The sequence below is a fragment of the Aythya ferina genome (genome assembly GCF_964211825.1).
Source record: "Aythya ferina genome assembly, chromosome: 2".
Taxonomy (NCBI): domain Eukaryota; kingdom Metazoa; phylum Chordata; class Aves; order Anseriformes; family Anatidae; genus Aythya; species Aythya ferina.
Window position 1 is genome coordinate 57,757,093 of NC_140297.1, and position 26,258 is coordinate 57,783,350.

Here is a 26,258-nt window from a genome sequence, read left to right on the forward strand (position 1 = left end):
CATTTCTAGTGTGTGATAGATGAGTATTTTAAACCAAGTGTACTTGGTTGTATGCATGCTTGTTAGCATAAAATTCTTCATCCGTGGTGATTTCTTCACCAAACTTTAGTGCTTGTCTCATGAGTGTTCTTCATTCTCTGCAAAGTGTGAGTCTACCATTGGGCTTCAGTCTAATACATTTACATGGTTGTCACAATTGAAACAGAAATGTAATTAAGATAGACTGATGCCTTCCTTTTGCGTAAGTTAGGATCTAAGCTGACATCCTTTAATTGACCAAATACCTCTTCATATTTGAATTACTAGTTCAGAGGCACTAAAGATGGGGGCGTGATGTACTCAGAAGGAAAAGTAAATGAGTCTCTCTTATTCATGTGTTTTTTTTCCAGGCATTGCCCTCTTATATCTCCAACTGTACCGTGTCACAAAAAACCAGAGCCATTTGCAGCGATCTCTGGATTATGTGAAGAGAATCCTTCGCAACCTGAATGGCAGAAGGGTTACTTTTCTCTGTGGTGATGCGGGGCCACTGGCAGTGGGTGCAGTGGTTTATCACAAGCTGAAAAATGACAGTGAATCTAAAGAATGTGTTGCCAGGTGAGTGGTTGGTCATGGAAAAAGCCATGTCCTTCTTTTATAGAGTGCATTAATTCAGTAAAATTACCCAGTGAAGTTGTGGAAGACAGGTTTAAAAAGTGGAGGCACTTTTTCCCCTGATGTATCTTCAGCAGAATACAGAATAGGCTCTATTACTATGAAAGCTGGCTTACGCTTGATTGGTGATTAGCGGGTTAGCGAGTCTTCTCTTGCTATAAGAACAGGATGGCATGGGCATATCTGTAGTGCATGCACGTTCTGACTTTGTCATAGTAAAGTGACATTTAACAAAAGTGATACACCTGTCAGCAGCAGCTTGTACAGGATGTGATGCTTCCTGGACAGCACGGGACTTAATTACAGACACACAACAAAACATGTACGCTGCAGGGAAACACCCAGGCAGAAACATAGGATATTTGATATGTACCAAAGATTTAATCAAAAAAAAAAAAAAAAAAAGAAAAAAGAGGTATTTGCTAAACTGTCACAGGTAAGGACGCTAATGAGGTCAGATCATATGAAGGGTAGCCTGAAAATACTCCATCTCCTTTTCAAAGTAGTCTAAATGTAACAAATGTCTTGAGAAATCCCACTTGGAGGTAGAGCTTCCTTAGAGAACTGGATGTCCTATTGCTGGTGTGTAGATGACTGCTAGCCAGTCAAGGACTGGAATCACTGAAGCCCTCTGGGGTTTGCATTCAACATCAGCAATGCACCTGGTAACAGTCTACCAGCATACCTTGCACAGCCAGAATTTGCAGGCTATCCTGCAAATAGTATCTCCAGTTGGGTATATAATTGATCTCTTTCTGGTCTAGAGTCCTAGTCTGATTAATATCAGTTGCTGCTCCTGAGCAAGTATTTCAGTCTTGAAATGGGTGGAAGGTTTGTTTTTTGCTTTTAGAACTGGCATTATCTTGGGCATGACACTTTGGATGCAGCTAGGGAAGCATGGTTGCTGTAAGGCATGAAGCATGAGTACAGCAGAATGAGATTAGCAGTAAATCTTCTAGAATCACCTCTGCTTGGAAAGTCATTTCCAGGAGGAGGACTGAAAAAGGAGGTTAGTTTGATTATTTGCTCCCTTTTATTCTTCCCTTTTTTTGTTGTTGTTCACGAATGCATTCAGAACATGATCTGAGGGGTACATTATGGATATCAGTGTAATATATGATTGCATTTCTAACTTTTTACTTTGTAGCTGTCTGGTTGTAGGATGATTTGAATAATAAAATTTGAATAATAAAACTTAACAGAGGACATTTTAAAAGAAAGTAATTTAATTCCGAGTCCAAAGAGTAGTTCCAAAAAAGGAGTGATAATACAAAGCTCTCTTTTTGTGAATGCCTTTTCCCTGATATTAAGTAGTGATGGTCTAAATAGGACATTGGAGTCAGTGGTTTTGCTCCAGCATGATGCTAATGCTAACATTTCTGTCAAGTAATAGCTCCTGGGGGGGATCTGGGAATTGAATTTGCTCTTAATCCAGATTGTCTTCCTCCCTCCCCAAATTTAAAATCTGGCCATCTCTGTGGTTTCATCTAATTTCCAGTTTCATCAGAAAAGATATGAAGAGACAGGTCCAGGGAATGGGCAGGAAAACAATTTCTCTGCTCCTCCTCAATTCTAATGTAGACTGGTGGAGTAATAGCAGGGAGTCTCTTTGGAACAAACGAGAGTCGCAGTGGCCAGCTCAAGTGTGTCTTTTTCCCCCCCACTACTAAATGCAAGCAAAACACTTCTGCATAATAGCAATGCCCTTTCTAAATCTATCTTTTAAGCATGTGGAACAATGTGTGTCTAAAGAGGGGAATGCTGAGTGTTTTTCTCTCTCAAACACCTCAAATTAAGGGTCCTTGTTGAGGTGAAATACCAGGCTGCAGGAAGCTTTCATCATTCTTCCCATTAACGTGTAGCTACTTTTATAGTTTAAGCGGCACTTTTGATTAATTCAGATCCTTCTATGTGTAAAGCTGGCAGCCAGTTTGGCTGGGGATGACAGAATGGAAGTTACGGGGCTTTGGCACTCCTCCTGCTTCTGGTTTGATGGCTTACGCAGTGCATAGTCTGGTACAGTCTCTAGAGAACATGCTCTATCTATCTCTTCTACCATTTTTGTCTGATGCAGGTTGTTGCAGCTCCAAAGGACAGTCACAAGCACAGATGCTGATCTTCCAGATGAGCTGCTTTACGGCAGAGCAGGATACCTGTATGCCTTGCTGTACCTGAATACTGAAATTGGTCCGGACACTGTCCCACAGTCTGTTATCAAAGAGGTAGGACGCTTCTCTCTCACGTGCCACAGCATCAGTGCAGCTGAACTGGAATCACACCTTCATGTAATTCAAGGGATTAAGAGGGGGAGGCTGCAGAGGAGAGGAACCTACAACTGCAGGCTCAGTCTCATCCTTCCTTCCATTCTGTTACCCCTTTCCTCTTGCCCGGTTGGGACTGAAACAGAGGCCAATGCAGGTGGGTCCACAGCTGGCCATTTAAATGCATCTAACATGAAAGTGGTGGAGCACTTGAGGGTGAGAAATTGTTATGGGAAACCTTAACACAGAAGTGTGGAAGTGTTTTAAGTGAAAAGAGGAGAACTTAGTGTGGGGAAGGTGCATGACTGTTCTGCAGATCCAGAACCAGAGAAAATAGGCCTGGAAAAGAGTGATAAGTAGTATCTAATATTCAATTTCTCTTCCTAAAAATACAGGTGATTCTGTCATTCAGGAGAAACTCCCTTTCTACCTCAATACTCATATTCAAAGGAATTGAATATCACAGTCCAATTGTTGTTTGCTGTGTGATTTTAGCCATGACAAAACAAAACTCTCTGAATCAAAGCAAGTGAGATGGAAGAAGTGTGTTTTCCTTCTTAGGTAATAGATGCCATTATTGAGTCGGGGAAGAACTTCTCAAAGGAGGAGCGTAAAACAGAGCGTTGCCCTCTCTTGTATCAGTGGCACAGGAAGCAATATGTTGGAGCGGCCCACGGGGTGGCAGGGATCTACTACATGCTTATGCAGGTAAGAGTGTCTTCTGCGGGCTGGGACAAAACTCCAGTCATGTCTTGTTTTGCATCAGAAGATCTCTTCAGCTTTCATGCACAAGCAGTGCAAGGTTGTGGTAGGTCAGAGGCTCGCAGTTGGGGGTCAGACTGCAGCCCAGAACTGTGCAGAGATGCTAGCCAAGGCCCCAGTAGCAGAGGACAACTCACATATCCTTGTGTTCAGCGCCATGGTTCCTCTAACGTTGCTGCCAGGCCTCCAGCTGAGGGCTCAGCTCTCTGCAGCTTACTCCAGTCTGTCAGAAGGGCGTTCTGTTTGCATGATGAAGATGTACATCCTTGTCCCACAGTATTTTATACCATCTGCTTGTGAATATGAGTGAGTTGCATTTCAGAGCCCCAGAGGTCTAGAAGCTGAAGTTTCCTATCCTCAGGAAAGTCAGGTGTCTTCCCTCATCCTCATCTTCATACCCATCAGAAGTAATCTGATGCCTACAGTCAGGCTAGCTAAATATTAATTTAATCACCACCCATTAGTCCTATTTTCATTTATTTTCTGTTTTTCAGTGAGTGTATCACTGATGCCTTTTATCCTTCTGCCTTCCATGTCCTTCATCTTTTCCCCTGTGATTTTTTTTCCCCCTCATTATTTTGAAGTTCCTGGAAAAACTGTTCTTAATCACGCATTCATCTTCAATATGCTATTCTTACTTTTATACTCTCGTATTCCTTCTTTTCCCCTTCTCTGCTTGAAAAATCTAATGTTCCTGATTGTGTTTATGACACCTGCTCTCCTCTTCCTGTTCTGAGATTCTTCTCTTTTGTATGCCTCCGTTTTTGAACACTTAAATCCATTCCCTCCCTGCTCTGAGATTCTCAAATCAGATTATGATGTTTTTCAAAACAGACCTGTACATGTTTTCTAATGCTGTACAATCTGAAAACAGAGCCTTATGTTTCATTACAGAAGATGGCCACAGAGCTGCAAAATCTGTATCATACCTTTCTCTGGTTTTGAAAGGTGCCGCCAGTCTGTGTACCTTTGTTAACGGTAATTTTCTTACCAGCTCATGCAGAAATTACTTTCCTTCAGGCAAGTGGAAAGAAAGTACATCCTCTCCTCACAGCCTAGAGGTGTGTACAAATGTTCATTGCAGAAGTGACTGAGATGGTATTAGCTGTTGCCACTTCTGTCAGCCATTCCTCATTTGCAAAAGATGTGGTGACTTTTCCCCATCTGTTTCAGATTAGCTCACACCACTTCCACCAGTAGCTCAGGCTAAAGCAGCTGACTTTGCTGTGGAAGTAGCTACTGCTCTGCTGCCTGGGGTCCATGTCTTAACATCACTACAGCTGTTTTCTGCAGTGACCATCTGACTGGGGCCTCAGGATGCTCTGATTTACTATGTCCTTATCTTCACTTCCTGATGCCTTTGACAGGGTGGTCCACACCCTTCCAGTTACCTTGTCTTCTGTGGCTTCCTTTTTTCCTCACTAGATTTTTCTGAGGAACTTCTGTTCCTTTAAAGAAGTCTCTTTAAATGCTCCATCCTTCATTTGCTATTCGAGGTTGATATCAGAAATAGTTGTGCAGTGCTTTTTGGTTTAAGCAGAAGCTACTCTGTCTACATGGGAAAATCGTAAATATCTTTTCCTTTACATATAATTGCTGCTTTTCCGAATTACCACAAAGCCATTGTTTATGCAGCATTAGATTACTGTCTTTTCACTGTACATTAAACATTGTGAGTCATACAGGGTTGAGTCATCTGCTGCAGAAGATGGCACACTGGAGTCCATCCTTCCCCCCACCCCTCCTACGCCATTACTCTGTATTTTCAGCAAAGAATTCACGAGATGGTTTGTTGGGTGGTTGTTTGATAACAAAGAAGGCGTCCAGCATAGCAGCAGAGATGTGAAAGCCACCGATCATTTCTATTTAACACCTTTATGAGGGGACACGTATTGCAGAATCTGCTTGCAGAAGACTGCTGGAAGAATAAGAGCTCAACAGTGTTAAATTATTCCTCCAGGATGCAGAGGGGGATATTCTGATACTCTAGCAAGGGAGTCTCTAGCCCTAGCCTCTTTCACTAACACCAAGACAAAGATGTCTGTCTATCATTGCTCCTGGCCAGATAGTCAGGACGCACACCACTAGGTTATTTGATTGCTGTTGACACTTCAGTGCTGAAAACCTCAGCAGTTTAGGAGAAGGGACACACTTGTGCTGAGGTCTTCGTGGAAGCACAAGTAGAGAAGGAAGGTGTGTAAAGATCTTTGCTCTTCTTGGATTTACCTCCCAAGGACGAGCACAAGCTCAGTGAAGCCCTGGGCTATGCTTGCCTTGCACAGCTCAAGACTGAATAGCAGTTATTGCTGGTGCCTGCCTTTGCTTTCTGCTGCAGGTTTCCCCTGTGAAATGAGACTCCTGAAACAGGGACCTTTTCATAACGCGGAGGTCAGTGTCTGTGTGAGGGCTGATGAAGATGTTCTTCATGAAAAGCTGATCTATATTCAGATCTACTTCCAGTTAGCAGCGTGAAGGTGACTGCTCCACTCAGAAGAGTGCAGAGGTGGAGTTTGCTCTAGGGAGCCAGTGGGTAGGAGCTCAGCAGAGATTTCCAAGCTGAGGTAAAGTAGAGGCTTTTGGCTGTTTCAGGTTACAAAAAATGCAGCTATTGAAAATATTCCTTCATTTAGCTGTAGGACTGTGAATGGTAGCAGCATGCTCACCCATTGAATGCAAATGTGCTGGAGCTGGTAGAAAACAGTAAAATTGTAAGACATAATTAGCAAAGTTATAAAAAAAAAAAAAAAAAAAAAAAAAAAAAAGCTCAGTTATTAGTTTCTGTAGTCTCCAATTTCTGCAGTTGTTCCCACAGTGTGCTGGAATTCCATAAATCCTGTAGGCTGTGTAAAAATAGAGAGCTTTGTTATGAAAATACTGTGAAAAAGGCTGTTAGAGGAAGGAATATCAACTAAGAACCCAACAGATACACAGATTCTAAACTTTTAATTGCAGGGAGTGCACAGTTTAATGGATGTATTTGCCTCTTGGAAAGGACATAAGCTAAATAGAAGAAATGGAAAAGAAAAACTGAGAAGAGCAATCTAAGCATAAGTGTGTAGAGCAAAGACATTTAGTCACTTTGCGAAGTAGCTGTTGCTTTTGACATTAGAAATGCTGATTTATAGTCCATAGCTTCAGGGAGTTTTGTTTACGATGGAAAACTTTATAAAACTTCGCTAGGTATGCCACTACCTACACTCTTCTTCATTTATTGGGAAATAGGACAGGTTTGTCTACACTAGCTATTTTTAAAACGTTTAACCAGGTGTGTTTTAAGAATGTATTATAAGCAGCTAATTTATAAAACTGCCTTTCTCCTGATGTGCTTTCTCTATATGAAGGTGGAGGCCTGGGAGCCTTGGGGTCTGCGTTCTGTTCTCAGTTCTTCCCAAGTCTTTCTGTGTCACCTCAAGTAAGGCGGGTAGCAACTTGGTGCCCCAGTTTCTTTGTCTCTACAGCTGCTGTAACACACTCTTCATAAGGGTATTGCGAGCAGACATTAATTAAATCTGTGTGAAGTGACAGAAAGTATTTGGGATATAGAGCACATATGTAGGGTACTTGAAAATAGGACACGTAATGAAGTGTTGGTACGTGATTTGTTACTACTCCTGTGGTTTTGTTTCTTCTTTCTGTGTTGTCTTCAGCCAATTGCAAATGTGGATCAGGAGACCCTGACAGAGCTGGTGAAGCCGAGCATTGACTATGTTCGTCATAAAAAATTCCGATCTGGGAACTACCCATCCTCACTGAGCAACGAGACCGACAGATTGGTTCACTGGTGCCACGGTGCCCCTGGAGTCATCCACATGCTCATGCAAGCTTATAAGGTGAATCATTCAGTGTTTATACAGACCTGTATTTTTACAGACACCTCTATGCAGTCCTGTTAGATTGTAAGGCTTGCATTTTAAGTCCTTCTAGATCTAGGCTTTCAAACAAGAACCCTAGGCTAGGCACCTAAACATCTCAAAATCCTTGCATAAGGAAGTTTGTAAAATTAGTGGGTAAAATTGCTTCTCAGGGTGTAAGTAGTTACTAGACTTCAGGTTTTCTTGGAAAAGGGCCATGCATTTAAACGACTTGATATCAGAGTCCTGGTTCTGAGAACATTGACCTAAATTCTTTGAAACTTTATCCTAGGTGCTCTAAGAATTATGTTGGTTTTAAAAAATGAAGGTTCATGTGTCTTGCTAAAGAATGTCTTCCATAAATTACTCCATTATTAAGATACAGTACTGGAGAACTTTGTCAGAACAAAGACTGCAGGCCCCTTACAGGGCATAAATATAACCTCCGAGCTACCGTGAGCTACTGTTTGCTCCTCTCCATCCTTAAATAGGTTTGCTATCTCTTTGGAGTTGTGCACTTTTTATTTGCATAACATTTGAAAGCGTGCCATTTAATTACATTTATGCAAATTAATTCCTTCTCTTGACAGCCCTCCTTGGCAGATTCCCTGGTCGGCCTCAGGGTGGGCTGATGAAAAACAGGTTTGGTTTATGGAATAATTACTTGTGCTGCTACCTGAAAAGTGAACTATAAATCTCTTAGAGTGCTGCTGAATGCAGCAACAATCGCAATTGCTTTTCCTTGGGACTGTGGTAGGAGGCTGACTTAATACTGCAGTCCTTTTTTTCACTTCTTTCCCAGTGCAATGCTTTCCCCAGCAGAAAATCTTTTCCAAGAGATAAGAGGGAGGGGACCAAGTTCTGCTTAGCAGCCTCCTTTCTGTTCTCTTTTTATGTTTAAGGTGATGGGACGTATGACGGTTTTCTTTTTCTCCTTAATCTGCTTTTTGAGAAAGTTACAAGAAAAATTGGAGCAGGTTTTTCTAGCTGTGCTTTCACACCAAGCACAGGGACTTGTGATAGCAGACAGCAGCGTTTGTCCTGGAAATCAAATGCTGTTGCCAGGCCTTCGTTTGAAGCTTTACAACTGAGTAGCTGGCAAACCCTATTCATAGAGAGGGACTTTCTTTATCAAGCTTGTGGATTTAAGAATCCTGCACGTTAATTGCTTCTGTTACTTCATTAAGTCGCATCTGTGAAGAGGAGGCCATCTCCAAAGGACTGTGTCTATAGCAGTGCATCAGTTACTTTCTTTGTCTTGTTGATCTATGGTGTGACCTAGGCAAAGGGGAGCACAGAGAGGTCTTACAAAAACAGAAGTCAGTGGTGCTGTTCGCTTTGGTGTTTTTGTTTTTTTCTGCTGCCTCAATGGACTCTCTGTGCATCTAAAATGCACTTCAGTTGCAATGTATTTTGTAAAATTGGTCCTTTGTCCAGCTGGCCAGTACCTCATGAGTATTTCCAATATAAATACTAGTCAAGGTAATGGATTGTTCCTACTTGTACTTGGGATAGAGGAAAGAGCCCTGTCTATGCAAAGACAGATTCTCGTGCATTTTTCGACATGGAATTGAAGGCAGATAGTGAGTAACCAGCAGGAATTAATCAGAAAGTTCAGGAACTTGCCCTTTAGGACCAGATTTGATGGCCACTATTCTGTTACATTTCTTGGAGTCAATAATTACTTTTCTGTCTTTCAAATCAAATTATGTAGTGGTTGGGAAATAGAGGGGAGAAGCGAAAAAGGATCATGTACCCTGCAAATAGATTACAGGCTGTGGAACCAAGGACCTCGAACTTAAGGGTTTTTTTGTTTTTACTAATTTCAGAAAGAAAAACTTGAGTTTATACAGACCTGTATTTTTACAGACACCTCTATGCAGGCCTGTTAGATTGTAAGGCTTGCATTTTAAGTCCTTCTAGATCTAGGCTTTCAAACAAGAACCCTAGGCTAGGCACCTAAACATCTCAAAATCCTTGCATAAGGAAGTTTGTAAAATTAGTGGGTAAAATTGCTTCTCAGGGTGGAAGTAGTTACTAGACTTCAGGTTTTCTTGGAAAAGGGCCATGCATTTAAATGACTTGATATCAGAGTCCTGGTTCTGAGAACATTTTCTTTTTCCACACAGAGAAATGAGAAACAACTTGGAAGAAAAGCAAGTCTATGATGGTTGGAGTCTTAAAATCCAAAATAAACTATATATGAAAAACTCCATCTCCATAGCAAAACATCTTCCAGGTCCAGGATCACTTTGTAATCATTAATACTTCAATTTATATGTTTATTTTCTGTTTTTGTTCCACAGACTTTTAAAGAGGATAAGTACTTGAAAGATGCCATGGAGTGTAGCGACGTCATCTGGCAGAGAGGTTTACTGAGAAAAGGCTACGGGATCTGCCATGGTACTGCTGGCAATGGCTACTCCTTCTTGTCTCTCTATAACCTAACTCAGGACAAAAAGTACCTCTACCGAGCTTGCAAGGTGAGCTCTGCAGCATCCCAGCAAAGTCACTCGTCCCCTTCATGTGTTTCATGCACTTCCATTTCGTGCCTGTGCAGTAAATAGAGTGATCAGGCTACGTGTGGAGCTGTCTCGGGGGGACGAGAGTGCACCACCACGTGCTCCCCATAACTCACACCTTTGGGTAGACGACTTCAGCTGTGTATGTGGGCACTCGCATCTTAGTGCAAAGAATGGTTGAAAAAACACACAAACGCACTTTGCTGTGCTGTAAATAGAGTCGGAGAATCAGCCTGCCTGAACAACAAGAGATGAATGTTACATGGTGCTAATTATTCCATTGAGAGATCCACTGTCATCCTCAGCTCCTCCAGCGATACTGTTAGTAGTCCTTTGTAATTATTTGTTTTCAGACTAGTGTCTGTTTGGGGCTTTCAGAGCTCTGAATTGCAGTTATTAAATTGCTCACTTAGGTTTTTTTCATTAATACAAATTGCAGAGAAAGACGCAGTCAAAATTTTTCCATTGGGAGCATCCAGGTTCTGCTATCAGCTCTCACTGTGCTAGCAATTGACAAAAGAGAAGGCTTTCTCTGCCTCTGTTTCCTGGTTTTTGGTTTTGTTTTGTTTTCTACTTAATTCACTGATAGTGGGTTTCATGCTGCATACATAGCTACTCAACTAAGGTCTATCTAAAGGTAGAGCAGTGGGAAATTTGATGAGTTGCTTTCAAGGTGTTCTCAGATGAGTCACGTGTAAAGCTATTGCATTCACCTCTACTGTTAGCCTGTCCACCATCAGCAGAGCTTTACAAAGTGGCTGTTCCTGTCACCTTATGTTTACATGTGCGTCAATCTGTGGGGACACATGTATGCATACACGCGTCCTGGAGAATGCGATAAGCCCCTAATACTGCCATGGCAAATGTGTGACCTTGTTGTGTGTGAACTGATCCTCTGCTGACGTGTGAGCCACGCTACCAAGCAGGCATTGCTTTCAGCACTACAGTTGGGCTCTCCCTGTCATCCTCCACTTCCATACATTTCCTGGGGCTCTGTGCAGCATTAGCAACTCCTGCTCACGCTGCATTTCTTGCCTGGGGGAACCCTGTAGCTCTGTACAAAGCTAGAGGAAAGCAAGCATACCCGGATCAGAGCCAAAGAAGGAGGACACTCAGTTAAATACCTAAAATTCCTTTGAGGAGGAACATGTGGCAGTGAGCCAAAGGCTGTTTGCTGGAAGTGCCGAGCACGGTCGGGTCTGGCAGCACACTTGTTGCCATTCTGCATTTTAGCACCTGCAGTGTTCAGTCAGGCCCCCTAAGCTCTTGCAGGGAAAATCTTGAAATGGGCAAAGGAGTTTGTTTATCTTTGGCATTCTTGAAATCTTTTCTTTCTGAGACAGAGCATGCAGGGAAACAAACGTGCTGCTGGCATCCTGGGCTCCAGAGAGCATCCAAGCCCCTCATTTTTTTTTTTTTTTAATTTTTTTTTCCTTATTTCAAGACAAACGTTCAGAGGTCTGAAAGGCTGTTTCTCGATGGCAAGCTTGTTCAGCCTGTGTGACAAATAATGGCAGATGTCTTTGTACTAGAAGAGATTTCTTTTTCCTTGGTTTAACAAAGACATTAATATGGTTTATTGGATCTACAAGGTTTACCAAAGCTAAGGATTTATAAACAATGATTCGTTTAGTAGCCTGGGGATGCATTTTTGTTATTTCTGTTGAAGTTCCCAGGCTGGCAATAATAATTATAAAGGCTATTATGCAATAAGATGTGGATGTTGCAAGAATTGATTGTAGTTCAGAAACATGCCATAGACACGTTCTGTCCTCACGTAACAGAGAAGGCTACAAGTTTGGTTTGAAGATCTACAGGGGGGCCCAAAATACTTCATCATTGCTCAATAACCGTGGACCACAATGTTTGTGTTTGTGAGTTCATTGCTGGGTTTCCTCAAGACATTCTCACGTGGACACACACTCACGTCCCAAGTGATGAAATCCATTCCCCAGTAAATACTTAAAGAGAACAGAGGGAGTGGGGGAAGGCTGGGAAGGGGCAAGATACCACTCTTTATCCTCCTGTTCAACAGCTGATGGTTCTGGGAGCCTATTCATATATCACATAGCTCCAACCGTGGAGCCTGAGCACCCTCTAGTGAGTATGATGAGCTGTGTTCTGTAGCAGGCTCCCAAAATCACAGGGGAAGCAAGGAGAGTTCTCTTGGTTCTTTGCTCTGCAGGACTCTTGTACTTTTAGCACCGTATTTTGCATAAGCAGCAGTTTGCTTCCAGGCACAGAAATGCCGGGGAACATGTGGGCCCCGTGTCTGCTCTGGGGAGCCATAAAGGAGAAATGGATTGTTGCTCTTAAATTGATCCAGATGGGGTTTGTAAGTAAGGTATGTGTAGTGGCTACTGCAGCAGCGCTGATCAAATACGAGAAAGACATTGTTAACTTGTTTTTAAAAGGTATTCCATCCTCTGCAACAAAATATTGACCACCATAATTGTCTAACTGTATTTATAACGATTTTTTGTGAGGCTTAGGGAGAGAAAATAGATAAAGCTAAGTAATGGCAGCTGGAGATTTAATACTCTAAATCAGCGCATGGAAGTGGAAGAAAACAAACGCAGTTAATAACTCTCAAGTCCTTAGGAGGTAGATAAATTAAGTGCCAACACAGATAGGAACTAATGTTACGGTATTAGAAAATTTCTGCCCTTGAAACTGTTCGTAGCTGTTCTTGCAGAGCTCTTCATTGATGTGTAGTGGGATTGTTTTTTTTCTTTTTTTTCTTTTTTTTTTTTTAAATCAGAATTAAGTACAACCCAACTAATTATGTTGTTGTGGAGCTGAAACTCCTGCTGTGGAAATACATATCCTAAAAAATAATTGCAGCCATGTTACGGATGAAGTGAGACAAATTAATCTTGAATGGTGATTCCTGCATTGTTTCTCTGCTTACACTATTTTACATTTAGTAGCTATTAAAGTGCCTCCCCATGCAGATATTTAAGCTTGTGTTTAGCAGTCTTAAGTTTAAAATAAATGAGCAAATATTTTATGTCTTCCACAGTTTGCCGAATGGTGTTTGGAATATGGCGCACACGGATGTCGTATTCCTGACAGACCTTATTCTCTCTTTGAAGGTAAGATGATGGTATTGCAGATGGTGTTGTGTTGTATAGGATAGAAAGGATACCTTGCAGTTTTGGTACATGCTTGGGAGTTCAAAAATCTTGGGTAGTTCCTTTACTATTACAAAAAGAAAACCAAAAAAATGCCAGCACCTCCCTCCTCCAAAGGATAAAAAAAAAAAAAAAAAAAAAAAGCATCCCCTACCTCCTGTCAAAACTTTCCCTTCTGGTTGCATTTCACCAGTTTGCAGTGTAAAGCCAGTGGCACTGTCATTCTTAAATAAAATTCTGCTGTGCTGATGGCCTCTCAGTTTAAACCAAGTGAAAGTCCAGGCAACACTTCTGTGTTGGGGGTGTTGTCCAAGAGGGACAGGAGAGAGGAGCAGCCATGGGCAGGGGGTCTCAGAGCAATTACTGGCCTGAAGGAACTGGACCTTTGCTGCTGAAATAGTAACACAAGAAAAAGCTATTTTATAATATGAGCCAAGATCACCAGAACAAAAAGAGAAACGCAGAGTTCTTACGGGCCTTTCTGTAAGTTTAAAGGTGTTCCTAAATCCTTTCCTAGAGCTTTGTATATTTTCATTTGTAGTTTATTTTCTATGTCCTATCTCATCCTGATGTTTTAGAAACGCAGTAGCAAGGAATCATACATAGAACAAGCAGGATTTCAAATAGTGCTGCTGCTCTGAGAGCAGGAGCCTAGTGCGCCATCTATCACAAATACGTGAATTTACAGCAGACTAAGTAGGATTATTTTACAGGTAAACCAACCTGAGGTATAAATGCAAAAGAGCAGTAGTTATAAGTAGTTATACGCAAATACAAAAAAAAAAAATCCAAATACAGAGTTACTTTGTTAATGTTTATGAGAAAGAAAAAGTACAAAGATTCGTATTCTTTGTAAGATATCCCTTGTATGCATTTATAGAAGAAAAAAACAGACACAGAGTCTGTAGTACAAGAGCTTTGGAATTTGTTGAGGTGCAGTAATTCCAACAGTAGTCAGGGTGATTTGTGCTTTAATGCTGACACAGATTTTATTTTAGTTTTTCATGTCAGTGTTTTTTTTTCGAAAGATCTAGAAGCCTCAAATCTAAAACAAAAAAATCTGAATTTTGTTTGCCAAAAGTGTGCTTGCAGTTGTCGATTTCAGCACATATGCGCATCCATGCACATTTTAATGGGAAGTTGCACGTGGTTCTTATGGAACTGTCATAATCACTTCATTTCTGTCAGATGCCTGTATTTAAGGAAAGCTCCTTTCTTTGTATGTGCTCAGCTGCTGATGCAGTAGGATCTTAGTGTGATCATAAAAGTGAGCTTTCATTTGCATGCTGTCTTTCTGTAGGGTAGCTCACCCTAGTAGTTTGTTGCCCTATGAGTTTTATGAGATGGTGCTGGTGCAGAGTCTGGATGCCCTCTTTATAAATAATGAACGAATGAATCAGTACATCACAGCAGTAATAAATTTTGCCTTTGTTTTTTTTAACCAGTGAAATGACCAGGGAGAGCTGCTGAAATTATGAGACAGTCCAAATTGGCATTTACTTTTTTGTAATTGAAGTAGCCTTGAAGTTGTGCCTCTGAAACAACAGCAGCAGAGAGAACTCTGCTATTGCCTCCATCTTTTTAAAATGAAACTTGATTTCCTAGGCAAACTACAGGTGAGCATCCCTTTCTAGCGGCCCTAAGTTCACCAGTTCAAAAGACCTCACAAGGTGCTAAGTTCAAACAGATGCGATTGCCTTTGTTGTCAACTATGCTATTTTCATGTCCAGGATGCACAAAAATTGCTTTCTCATTACATTTTAGGAATGGCTGGAGCTATTCACTTCCTCTCAGATATTGCAGTACCGGAGACTTCCAGGTTTCCAGCGTTCGAACTTGGTCCTCAAAGGAGAGAAAACAAAGTGGAGCAGGACAGCTAAAAGATTCTTTTACAAGTAAACTTGATGCCAAAAGAGACAAGACTGTTTAGTGCCTCTGATACTGAACCAACTCGACCCTAGCTGACGGATGGATAAACCCCAGTTTCTCACTTCCCCTGCCCCAAGGGACCGCGAAGTCATTAGCACATGAATGAGAGAAGCCACCTCTAAGTTCTGTTAGTGACACCTTCACACGTAGGACAAGAGAAGTCAAATTTTGAACTTTCTCTCTTTCGTTGTATTTGTCTTCTCCGGGTCTTCGACATGCTCTGCATGTTTATTGGTGTTGTCTGTTGATTCGAGTCTTTTGTTGTTAGCAGAGAGCTGTTCTTTGTGTGAAGCTCTGTCCTGTACCTTCGTGCATGCAACACAACAGCACTGTCGCTGACCCCTAACAGCAGTGTTGCTTTCTGCAGTGTGGCTAGCCAGCGAGCTCCACTTCACGCCAGAGAGTTCACTGTAAGACACAGCCCAGCCTCACTGGTGAGCTGGCAGCTTCAAAACGATGAAGAAATTGTTTTGTGTTCATAGTTTTCTGCATTTTTCTCCATGGTCCCTAGAAGCTGAGGCGATGGAGATCAGCTTTACCTGGTGAAGTGGTGTGATGATTTTCAGGAGCGTGTCAGGTTGGAGAGGGCCTGAATTTTCTTCTGCCACTGATTTGGGAGGGATTTTTGTTGTTTTTTTTTTTTTGTTGTTGTTGAAAACCTGAAAGAGCAGCTGCCTGCACCTGATTAGCGTGGTAGGCCCTTAGCACAAGGAGATGCTCTGCATGGTGTGAGCTGAACAAACTGCAGGCAGAGTTATCTGTGCTTCCCCACTCATGTGCATGGGTTTGTAATACACCTCTCTCAAGCAGCACACAGTGTAGAAGGAGAGGGGGAAGTCAGGGCTGTTTCTCACGCGGATAGCTCAGGATGGTAACTTGTTCCTGAACCAAGGAGGTGATTTGTTCTGGGCCCTCCCGTTCCTTTCCCAGCCCCGTTGCATTTAGCCCATGTAATATGACAGGAGCAATAAATACCAGCTGCTTGTGGAGGCTGCAGAAGATTAATGAGCAATATGTAAGCCATTGCTAGAAGCTGTAATTGAAGTTATTTCAACTTAAAAGCAAGACAGAAAATGCTCTTTGCCCTTCGTTTTTGACTGTGCTGATAGTGCTTTGCTTCCCCCCGCGCTGTGCTGGCGTTGTGAAGCAGTGGGTCCTCTCTCTCTGCCAGCAAGGCAGTGCTCAGTTCTGCCTCCACCTGCTCGTATCAGTCCAGGAGGAGGAGCAGAGCATGCTGTAAGTGCACTTACAGCATCTTCATGCTTTCCAGGTAGTAAGTACGTGTGCTGTTTGAGAAAGGTAAGTAAGCAGAGCACTCTGTCACTCGCTCAAGCTCTGTTGTCACTCTCCCTCTGCACCCTCTTGCCTTCCCCCCCCCAGACCCTCCTGTGTTGTGTCAGTCCAGCTGCTTATTTTAATTAGGACTTACACCAGGTGCAGATGTGACAGGTGTCTGAGACTCTGACCTTTCAGGTGCACATACGTGACCTGTGGGACATATGCTGAGTGCCAGTGCTTGCGGTCAGGCTTGGACATGCTTTGTTGCACCTGCATAAAACTCTGGCAGGTAGCAGCTGACTTCCTTGAGCTTCGTCGTATCTGTTGCCAAAGCCATTGGGATGCTAATAATATTTTCAGGATTTGGTTCTGCTGTTGCAGTAGCAACAGTTCCAGTGCTGGGAGAGCATAAAAGTCATGGTGTAGCTCCTCCGCTGATTTGTCAAGCAAATCATGGAGCAGGGGAGGGATTTTTCCACCCCTCTGGCAAAGGGTAGGAGTTGGTGGGGGGCACTGAACCCAGCTGCATCTGTGCAGCCAAGCAGGAGGGAAATTGCTGAAAGGCAGTGGAAAGGAAGGGAGCTGCACAGCGAGCAGCTGTGGTGAAATGCACCTGAGCAGAGAGGCAGAAAGTGGTGGGATCAGAGCGGCACAGGAGGGATTGGTTACGGGAGGTAATGCCCAGAGCATGCCAGCGGAGGCCAGCTCAAATGAGGTATTCTGCTATGGCAAGCGTGCTGAGGTCTAACGCTGTATTTCTTTCTTCATCCTGTGGCTTACTGCTCCTCCTGGTAGCTGTTTCCTTGTGTCCATGGAGGAACCTGGCCCAGGGTAACGTCTCAGAAATCCTAACAAAAGCAGACGTGGAGGTAGAAGGCAGCCCTGAATTTCTGTTCTGCATCCCCACTCCTTTTTCCTTCCTCTCTGCAAATGCAGAACATGCGAGGTGGGTTAAGAAGGAAGGGTGCATCCCTTTGGCAGGTCTGCAAGGCCCTCCTGCAAACACAGAAGCCACCAGCCATCCTGGTAGAGCTTGGACTGACACTTGCAGGAGGTAATTTTGGCTAGCTGGAACCCAAGGAGAATTAAAATTTAGTCTGGCTTTTAAAAAAAATGTAGGTATAGGTACATGCACCCTTAAAACTGTTTAATACTGAGCAGATCCTGGAGGTGCTTGAGTGCACCAGTGGATGTAATGAGCAAATCCAGCGCTAGCTCTTTCTGTACTATAGCCAGCCTTTGGCTGGGGTGAGGCCCAGCACCGTCCTTCTCCGCAGAATCACCCTGGAATTGAGTAAGCCTGGAAATGTCTCACATCAGGAAGCTTACGACTGCGTCTGCCTTGTCTTCCTGACATGACTTTCCCCGTGGCTCCTCCTCTCTGTTTGTTACAGCTTCGTGATAACACAGGTGGCCCATTAAAATATTGTGCGAATGAGTGAAAAAATGCATTTCACCAAGACACTGTTTTCAGAAATCACATCAAACTAAAATGTGGAAACTGTCTTAATATTCCCTGGTTTGCTTTGTCCGTGTGTAGTAGTCCATCTGGTGCAAAAAAGCAGTAATGTTAAAAATGGAGATGCTCTTTAGGCAGAAAAAGAAGAAAAATGCTGATGTTTCGTTCTTTGGCTTTATTAGTAAAGATCAAGTTGTGTGGTGGTAATCTGTGTGCAGTTATTTTTTGGTGCTGTGCACCTTCCTTCCCTCCCGCACTGTGGTGTTTGAGAGTTGTTCTCCTGCTGGGATTGCTGAGTTGCCTCCTGGTTTCATAGTCCTGCAGGACAGAATGGAGACGCCAGACTATGGGCAAATCTTTTTCAACCTTCACTTTTTTCTACTGCTGAAGGCCTCTTTGCTGTCATTTCTCGTGGGTGATTTTAGTCTGGATTGCGTAGTACCTGCGTGCAACGTTTGCTTTCCTCCCTGGTCAGACAGGTCCCATTGAATGGTTTGCAGCTGCAGCTTTACTTGGGACTGATTTTAAGAGCACATACATGAAATCTCTCTGTTCAGCTGACTAACATCTTCTTTCCAGCTTTAAGACAGGTTGAGGTTTTTCTCTCGGTAGGATTTAACAGAATTAAAATTGAAGTGCACTGCAGTATATGTACAACAGTATTTCTGTTTCAGAAAGCCACTTTATAGGCCTCCTTCCCACTGAGAGCGACTGCTTTTTCTTTTGTTCTCTATCTAATAGCATTATTTCTGATCAGTAGGTAGAGGCCTGATCTGTACAAATTTATTTTCCTTCCTCTGGAGGAAGCTATTACTAGGAATATTAGAGAAGCCTTCCACACACTCAGAGTGTAGTTCTCAACCACCAAAGTGCTGTTTTCAGACAGTAAAGAGTAAGGTAGGAGAGGTGGGAGGAAACCTTTCTGCTGTGCCTCAAGTACTAGCTAAGCAGCAGTGTGCTGCCTGAGCCACGTCGTGTCAGGGTGGTTTGACACAGCAGTCTGCTTCTCCTGGCCAAATCGCTCACTTTCTGCCCATTTGCTTTCATTTGTTTCACGTTGATCTGCAGGCGCAGGAGCCCAGCCCACACAGCAGAGCGACCACAGTTTGCACGCAGGGAGCGTCAGTGACGAGAGCTCAGCCACTGCTGCTCGTCCACAGCTGTAAACCCACCTGTAAGCTATGAGATGAGCGAGGGTTAGGCAGCAGGAGGTAGAAAAACACACCTATCCCTGTGACTTTCTGTGCTGCACAGAGCCAAAACAACACACAGGTGCAGCCAAGGGGCTGAGGGCTGCTTGTGCCTGTGCCTCTGCTGTCTCCAGACACATCCCTTTTCCCTTGCTGCACCCAGCAGCTTGGGACAGTGGCTGCCAGTTGCACATCTCCTAGTTTTATTAGTAAATAATAGCATTATTTATTAATTGCTTTAGAGTAATTGCCTTGTGCTGGCTCTTCCCTTGCATGCTGTCTCTAGTAGCTTCCCTCTCATCACATACAGACTGTAGGATCCCCTACAGGGCATCAGGGGGGAGGGCTCCCACAGCCACAGGGCTGGCGAAGATCCTGGCCAGTTCTTTTACCCCGTGGATTAGCAGCGATGTGTTTCAGATAGATAAAACAGAAGTGTTAGATAATCCACTATCTGGCAAGGTGTCTGCCAAAACGTGGCTGCTTGTGTGTATGCATGTAAAGCCGAGCCATCTGTTTACTTGCTGTACGCAGGGAAGAAAGAGCAATACCTTCTTTGCTCCTTTGTGTACCACACAGGCTGGGACTTTGTTGGAAAAAGATGTAGTCCCAGCTGTTTGTTTTCACAGCAGCGTAAACTGTCATAGGGCTTAAAAGAAAGAAAAGAGCAAAACACCACCCCCAAAACAAAAAAGCTTGTCATGTTATCGTTTTCCTGATGTGATAATGAGGCAGGAACAGCTGCAAGGCAGGGGCTGGTGGGAGCCCAAACAGAAAGGGCAGGGTTGGTGCCATCCTTGTCAAACCAGGTCCTATTTGCAGCACAACTGATTAGTCAGCTTGCTAATTATTGGGCCAGAAGGAAGTGGCTGCATTGTGCTGTAGGTGAAGTTTGCCCTTCTGCCAGTGACGAGGTGCTCAGTCACACCAGGAAGGAGGAGGGTGAGAGGAGAGGCATGAATGCATGCACAGGTATGCACAAATAATCCCACAGGTCAAGGAGCTTCAGTGGCCACTCAGCTGCTGCGCTGACTGCTGGTGATGAGGAGTGAGTGACTCCCTAAAGCAGTGAGCCAGGTCTGCACAGCACTCGCTGCATTTCACCTGCTGCACTTCACCAGCGACTCCTTATTTTGTCTCCAGACAGTGACCAGAAAGCATAACAACTGCTCTCATATATGAGTGGCTGTGGTTTTTTTGCCACTTGCTTGTGCTGATATAAATCAGAAGAATAGCAGACATAGTGCCAGAAGGGCGGAGGATATTATCCAGCAGCTTAATTATTATTAAGCTTTTTGGGGGATGTGGGAGGAGGATGTGAGCAGAGTGGAAGGGGAATTGCTGCCTGAGAGCAGCAGCGTAAATGTTAAGCCTTGCCTTGCTCCTCATCAGCCCCGAGGTGCTGTGGCCACAGCCAGCCCTTACCTTCAGCGTCAGCCTGAAGAATTTTGTCCAGTGTCGACAGAGGCTGAAGGGGGAGCTTCAGCCTGTCTGCTGAAAGCAGCACTCGGGGCTGGTTTTCTTCTGATGGGAGAAATGAGCGAGGCATCAGCCTCCTGCTGTGGAGATGTGCAGCACAAACAAAAGGGGAAAATATCCTGAAGAAAATCCTGTCCTCTAGAGGACAGAATTGGGGTTGGTTTCCTGCCCAAACTGAGCAGTGAGCGCTGGGCCTGCAGTGCAGGGGCAGGCAGCGCACTACCAGCTCCCTGGTGCTGCCTGCATCCATCACAACAGAGGCGAGGGGAGGCACAGGATGCCTACAGACCCTCCTCGCCCTCCAGCTTGTCCCCTAAACCACAGCCTAAGAAGGTCTCTTCTGCCAAAGAGCACATTTGTAGAGCGGGGAGGAGCCTGCCCCTAGTGCTACCCTTAGCAGTCATCAGGCAGCTCATCCATTAACATAATCCAAAACAAAACCCCAGGTGTCTGTAGCCAGACCTGGCCTAAAGCAATGACCTGAAAGATGCTCAAGAAAGGAGCTCATCCCAGGGGAGCAGACCCCCTGTACACACACATCCACCACAGAGCCCATTTTTCCAACCAAGCCAACTGATACGGGACACGGTTTTTTTTGAAACTGCCGAGGTCAGGGAGCTTTGCTGGGTGGGTGAGGAGACGGCTCCTCCCTGCTCGGAGCCTAAGAAATGGTGCAAAGAGAAACACGGTGACTGTACCTGGGGGCACGAGCTGCACTCAGTGATCACAGCATCGAGGTCGCGTTCGTGAAGAATTAGCCCTGCCTCCTCTCCTGCTTTCTACACGAGAGATGATGCTTTTAATCTGCTCGTTAATATAAAGAGCTTTAAAAATACATCTCAGAAAAGAGCAGTGAAAATGGTTAGAGGTATAGCAACATCTAAACTTACTTGGAAAAGGCAAACAAACAAACAAAACCATTTCAAAGGAAAACCTGCACAAGTTTTCAGAGCAGTAGAAGCCTGGACTGTAGAAAGGCAAAGCTCGGCTGCAGCCCACCAACCCAGCTTTGTTTGCTAAGCACAAAGCTCAGCACGTACCTGAGCCACTTCACATTGTTGATATGAGCCTACAAAAAGTTACAGGGCTTCTCCCTTCTTTCTCCTTCGCCATTTTTCAACTTAACATATATAAAAGATAAGGGAAAGGGGGATAAGAGGAAACCTAAACACTTCCAAAGGCAAAGCAGCAAGAGGAAAGGCATGTGAACAGCCTGCAAGTAATTCACAGGGATGCCCACACTGGTCCTGGCTTTCAAGAGAAGACCAAGCAGTTCTGCTGGAAGAGGAGTGTGCATCTTCTAACAGGTAGTGTCATCCACCAGCGCTCACAAATAGAGCAACCAGGCTTCAGGAAAACTTCACCAGGAGTCGAACTTCAATGCACAGCATCAGAAATCGCTATAAAAGGTTTCTACTCCATGTTACCAAGAAGACATCTATTCTCAGAGGTACATGTAATGATATAAAACAACTCAGTATCTGCTAACATCACAAGTCTGTTGTCATTCTGCTGACAGAACATGAAATGTTGGATTTAAAATATATAGAGAGTCTACACAACCCTAGTGACATACAGAGCTTTATATTTTGAAGAAAAATTTATAACTATGTGATGGACCTTACGTACAAAATGTACCTTTTCCTACCTTAAGTGTCCACTGAGCCTACACTGCAGATGTAGAAGCGAATGCTTCATCCCTTATGATGCAGAAAGGGAAAGCATTTTACTATCAAAACGTATCTGAAAAGTGTTTCTGCATTGCCTCGGGTTCAACGCAAGGGTGAGCAGAGGAGGTTCTCCAGCCTGCAGTATAGCAGGGATGAGGCAAGGTGAGCCCAAGAGCTCTCTGAGCAGCACTGCGACAGGAGAGGGGAACTCACAACTCTGCCCATTCCTTCTCGTCCTCCCATGCACGATGAAGTTTGTGCAGAAAACCCTGATATTAGCTAAGAAAATCAAAGCGTTCACTTGTCAGGCAGCTGTCTCCAGGTGTTTACAGGAGAAACTGGCATTTGATACGAGAAGCCATTTCCCTATTTCACAACTTCAAATGAGAGAGCCAAGTGACTGGAAAACAGCTCTGCCTATCGAAACACCTGCAATGACAGAAAGGTTATCCAATATTTGGCTCTAGGTACACCATTTGCTCCCATCAACTCTGGGAAACTCAGATTTTTGTCCTTCCCAGGTTCCCTGTTAGTTACTTTCCAGTCAGAAGGCTCACCCAGCCTGCCTGCATTTCTTCATTTGGAAGTGCAGTGAAAGAGAACAATGAAATAGTCTTAGAAAGTGGATGGCTGAATTGTAATCCATAAAGCACTCTCTGTAACAATAAGCAAGAGACCGGGCAAACTTCTTTCTGGAACAGAGCACAGGAATCTCGCTAGCACAACAGAAAGCGCACTGTCTCACCACACGCAGGGGTATTTTGCAGCCTAAGGTAAAATTATTCAAAAAATTGTAATCGTATGATGAACTTAAGCAAAACTAGTAGGATATGGTCTGGGTGAACCCTGTGAGGATTGTAACGCAAGGGCAAACTCAGAGCGCAGATCTGCCCCTCGCATTGGCTCTGATTTCCCTGGAGTCCCTCTTGGTGAGGAATCAGCTCAGCAAAGCTTTGAAGATCTCTGAGGCCACCCGAGAATCCCCCATCCTTATGCACTTAGTAGAGCAGGTTGCAAACTACTTGTTTTCCCTCCCCTGTCACAGTGACTTCAGTGACAATTTCACCCAAGTTCTGCCGGAACGAGCTCCTCAGAGGTTCGCTCTGCTCCAGAGGACTGCTACCAGCACCACCAGCACCCAGAAGCACAGTGTCCCGTAGTGTTTTTCTGTTAGATACTCACGTTTATGACGAAAGGGATGCTCTTTCCCGTCAGTTCCACAAACCTACCTTTCTGCCTACGAACAAATACAAGCCACTGGCAAGCCCTAGCAGCGCAATAAAACCCTTGCTCCCTGAGCAACACAGGTCCTTGAATGACTCCAAATTACCTCGGTGACCTCTGTGCCCTGGCTGGAGATGGGTCTCAAAGCCCTCACAGGAAAAGGGAATCTGTTTCTTTGAAGGTGTCGACTTGTGGTCACTCAGAAAGTTGGCCACAAGCACGAGATGACAAATTGGGAAACAAAGCAAAGCACACAAAGAGCTAACGCAAAATCAAACCATTTGTGCATCAGGTTAAGGAACTGCTCTTAGTCCCAAAAAGTTATTTATTTATCCTAGAGAGGAGAGCATTTTACAAATCCGTCACCCGGACGTGACAGCTCTTCTTTGTACTCTTTGTGGCAGCAGCCAGACCATGATAAAAAGTATTACTTCTCAGTGACAAAATTCCCATCAATTTCAAAGGGAAATGTGCTCCCATTCCCTCTTATTGTAATTGTTCTCCAAATTATGGACAAAAATCTTTGTATGCATTTCATTACTTCTAACCATTTAGTCTAGAGGCAGAAGCAGCAGCAGTTCAGAGGTTCTCACACTCCCCTCACCACCCCTGTTTAGGCCACCAGCCGTCTCACACAGTCTCACCTTTGGCAAAACAAGGGCAGCCAGGACGCAGCTCATGCAGGCAGAGTCCAGGTGGCGGCCAAGAACCAGGCGGCTCCTGGTCCTTCGTTTTTGGATGCCCCATTTCAAGTAGTGAAGGTCTCTTCCCTAGGGCACTTGGCAAAGCTGCTGCAGTGACTTAGCCAACCGTGGTGCCCCAGCGCCTCTCTGCTGTGCATCAGAACCAAGTTTGATAAGAAAACCACAAACCAAAAAGACGGTGGTCACATTTCTGGTAAAAGCATTGCCCTGATTTTTCTCTGTCTACTCGCTTTCTCTGTAGATTCCCTTAGGTGAGGGCATTTCTGCTGTGCTGAGAGAGTGCACATCGCTCTGAGGTTGCATAAAGAGCTGCGACCGGTAGCCTGCCACGATGCGCTTATACACGTGGTTGAAACAAACAATAAATAAAAGAGAAAGACATACAGGTTTTAAATATAGGTTTCCATTAAAAGCATTACAAAGACAACTTCTCTCATTTTGAAGACAAAGAAAAAATTCACTTCTACTGAAAAAAAAAATAATTAAAAATCACCCCTTTGCAAGTAACTTTAATGAGGGAAGGTGCAGGGGAGGGAGGGAGAGAGGACGCGGAGAACTAGCAAGTGTTCAAAAGGGCAGATGCCCACCATCTCGGTCATTCTGCAGTGGCACCTTCTTCTTACACAGTCAGGTCAGAGCGCCACAGAGTCCTCACGTGGAGGATTTCACCACCTGCTCGTAGGGGGGAGGCGGCGTGTTGCAGTAGGAAGGTGGGGGCGGGTAAACCGGGTTTCCCTGTGGGGAGTTGGGCTGGACGTGGAAAGCCATAGCCATGGGATTCATCACAGGTCCACCTGGATCTGTGTAGTACGGCACTCCAGGCTGTTGTGACCCTGGAAGAAAGAAAGGGAGAGAAAAGGTGTCAGCAGCAGCAGCAACGTCAGGCAGCAGTCATGCTCCTCTGGGGGCAGGAGAGACACAGGAGAGACCATGCAGCTGTGCTCTGCACACTCACAGAAGCCTTCTCCAAGTGTTCACCAGACCAAGGACACGGGGCCATGCTTCTCCCATTCCAGGGAGGACCCAGACTGGCAGGACTACATTCACGTCTCGAGATTTCACCAAAAAGGTTCAATTTTGCAAGCCCTGGAAAGAACTCGGTGAAGCGAAGGGCACCGCTGCCCCAGCAAAATGCCATTTGAAAGGGAGCCCGGCTTGGTTCTCCAGAGAGAAAGCTGTCATGTCTACAGAAAGGACTCTCAGATGGACCAAAAGGGGGCTCCCGTTGCACCTCCCGACTCAGGTGGAAAGTTTTCTGAGACAAAGAGGTCTTCAGAGATAATTTTCTAACATCCTGGGTTCTCCTGTACGTCAGAGCACATCTCAAACTGGCCCATTTCCCCCTAAGGCAGGATGTGGCTAAGGAGCAAACACGTACAAAGCAGCAGTCTGAGCTGAAGCCAATTACGGCTGGCTAACAAAATGGGACAATGTTGTTCAGCACAGATTAAATTTAGGAAACGACAGCGGAGCCTGCAGGGACAAGGAGCGGAAACTTACAATCAAACACTAAATTCCTTCATCGTGACACATGAGGAGTAACAGAGGGCGCTGCCGTGAGGAGTGATGGAAATGGCACGTAACACTCCTCAGACATCACACTGTCCAGTGGATGACTACCGAATGTAATTTTGGCAATTAAAGTCACAGAGCGCCTCTATCTCAATATGCTAATTGGTTTCCCTTTCTTCCTCTCTGTCTCTTTAAATAAGGCTGGACTGGAAGTGTATATCTATATATTATGACTGAGCAATGCACTTTCTTCTTTCGGTAGTAGTCTGTCTTTCCTATAATGAAACAGCCTCTAAGGGATTTTCAACTCAATCCTTCATCTTCATGACTTGCTGACTCTAGGACTCGGTATTGCCACAGAAGGAGCACAGCATCTTGAAGCTTTAGGCATCCTTCAGTACTTTAAGCATTCAGGAGGGACTTACGTAGCGCATCCGAAAATGCACCCGTACAATGTTAAGATCAGATTGTCCCAGCCATAATGCCCACAGATGCAGCTAATCCCAGAGCCTGGAGTCTGGCTCAGGAGTGTTTTTTTGGATGCTTATCAGCAAAGAGGACAGAAAGCAGATCGTGAATACAGTTATTTCCTTCTTAACAAGAAGGATTTTTTTCCTTTTGCCTATGTG

At 44.2% G+C, this 26,258-nt stretch overlaps 2 protein-coding genes across 3 annotated transcripts in view; one reads left to right on the plus strand and one right to left on the minus strand.

Moving 5' to 3' along the window:
• LANCL2 (LanC like glutathione S-transferase 2) overlaps positions 1 to 18,057 on the plus strand; it is a 29,317-nt gene extending 11,260 nt beyond the window's left edge. Inside the window, exons 3-9 of the mRNA XM_084509242.1 lie at positions 390 to 597; positions 2,729 to 2,876; positions 3,477 to 3,623; positions 7,325 to 7,507; positions 9,835 to 10,011; positions 13,073 to 13,145; positions 14,949 to 18,057. Coding sequence (XP_084365368.1) covers positions 390 to 597; positions 2,729 to 2,876; positions 3,477 to 3,623; positions 7,325 to 7,507; positions 9,835 to 10,011; positions 13,073 to 13,145; positions 14,949 to 15,064 — 1,052 coding nt within the window. The 3' untranslated portion in view covers positions 15,065 to 18,057. The remainder of the gene's footprint in view (positions 1 to 389; positions 598 to 2,728; positions 2,877 to 3,476; positions 3,624 to 7,324; positions 7,508 to 9,834; positions 10,012 to 13,072; positions 13,146 to 14,948) is intronic.
• Positions 17,445 to 26,258, minus strand: part of VOPP1 (VOPP1 WW domain binding protein) — a 66,226-nt gene continuing 57,412 nt past the window's right edge. For both annotated transcript variants that reach the window (XM_084509244.1, XM_084509243.1), the window contains exon 5: positions 17,445 to 24,950. In XM_084509244.1, the coding sequence (XP_084365370.1) occupies positions 24,769 to 24,950 (182 nt within the window). In that variant the 3' untranslated portion in view covers positions 17,445 to 24,768. The remainder of the gene's footprint in view (positions 24,951 to 26,258) is intronic.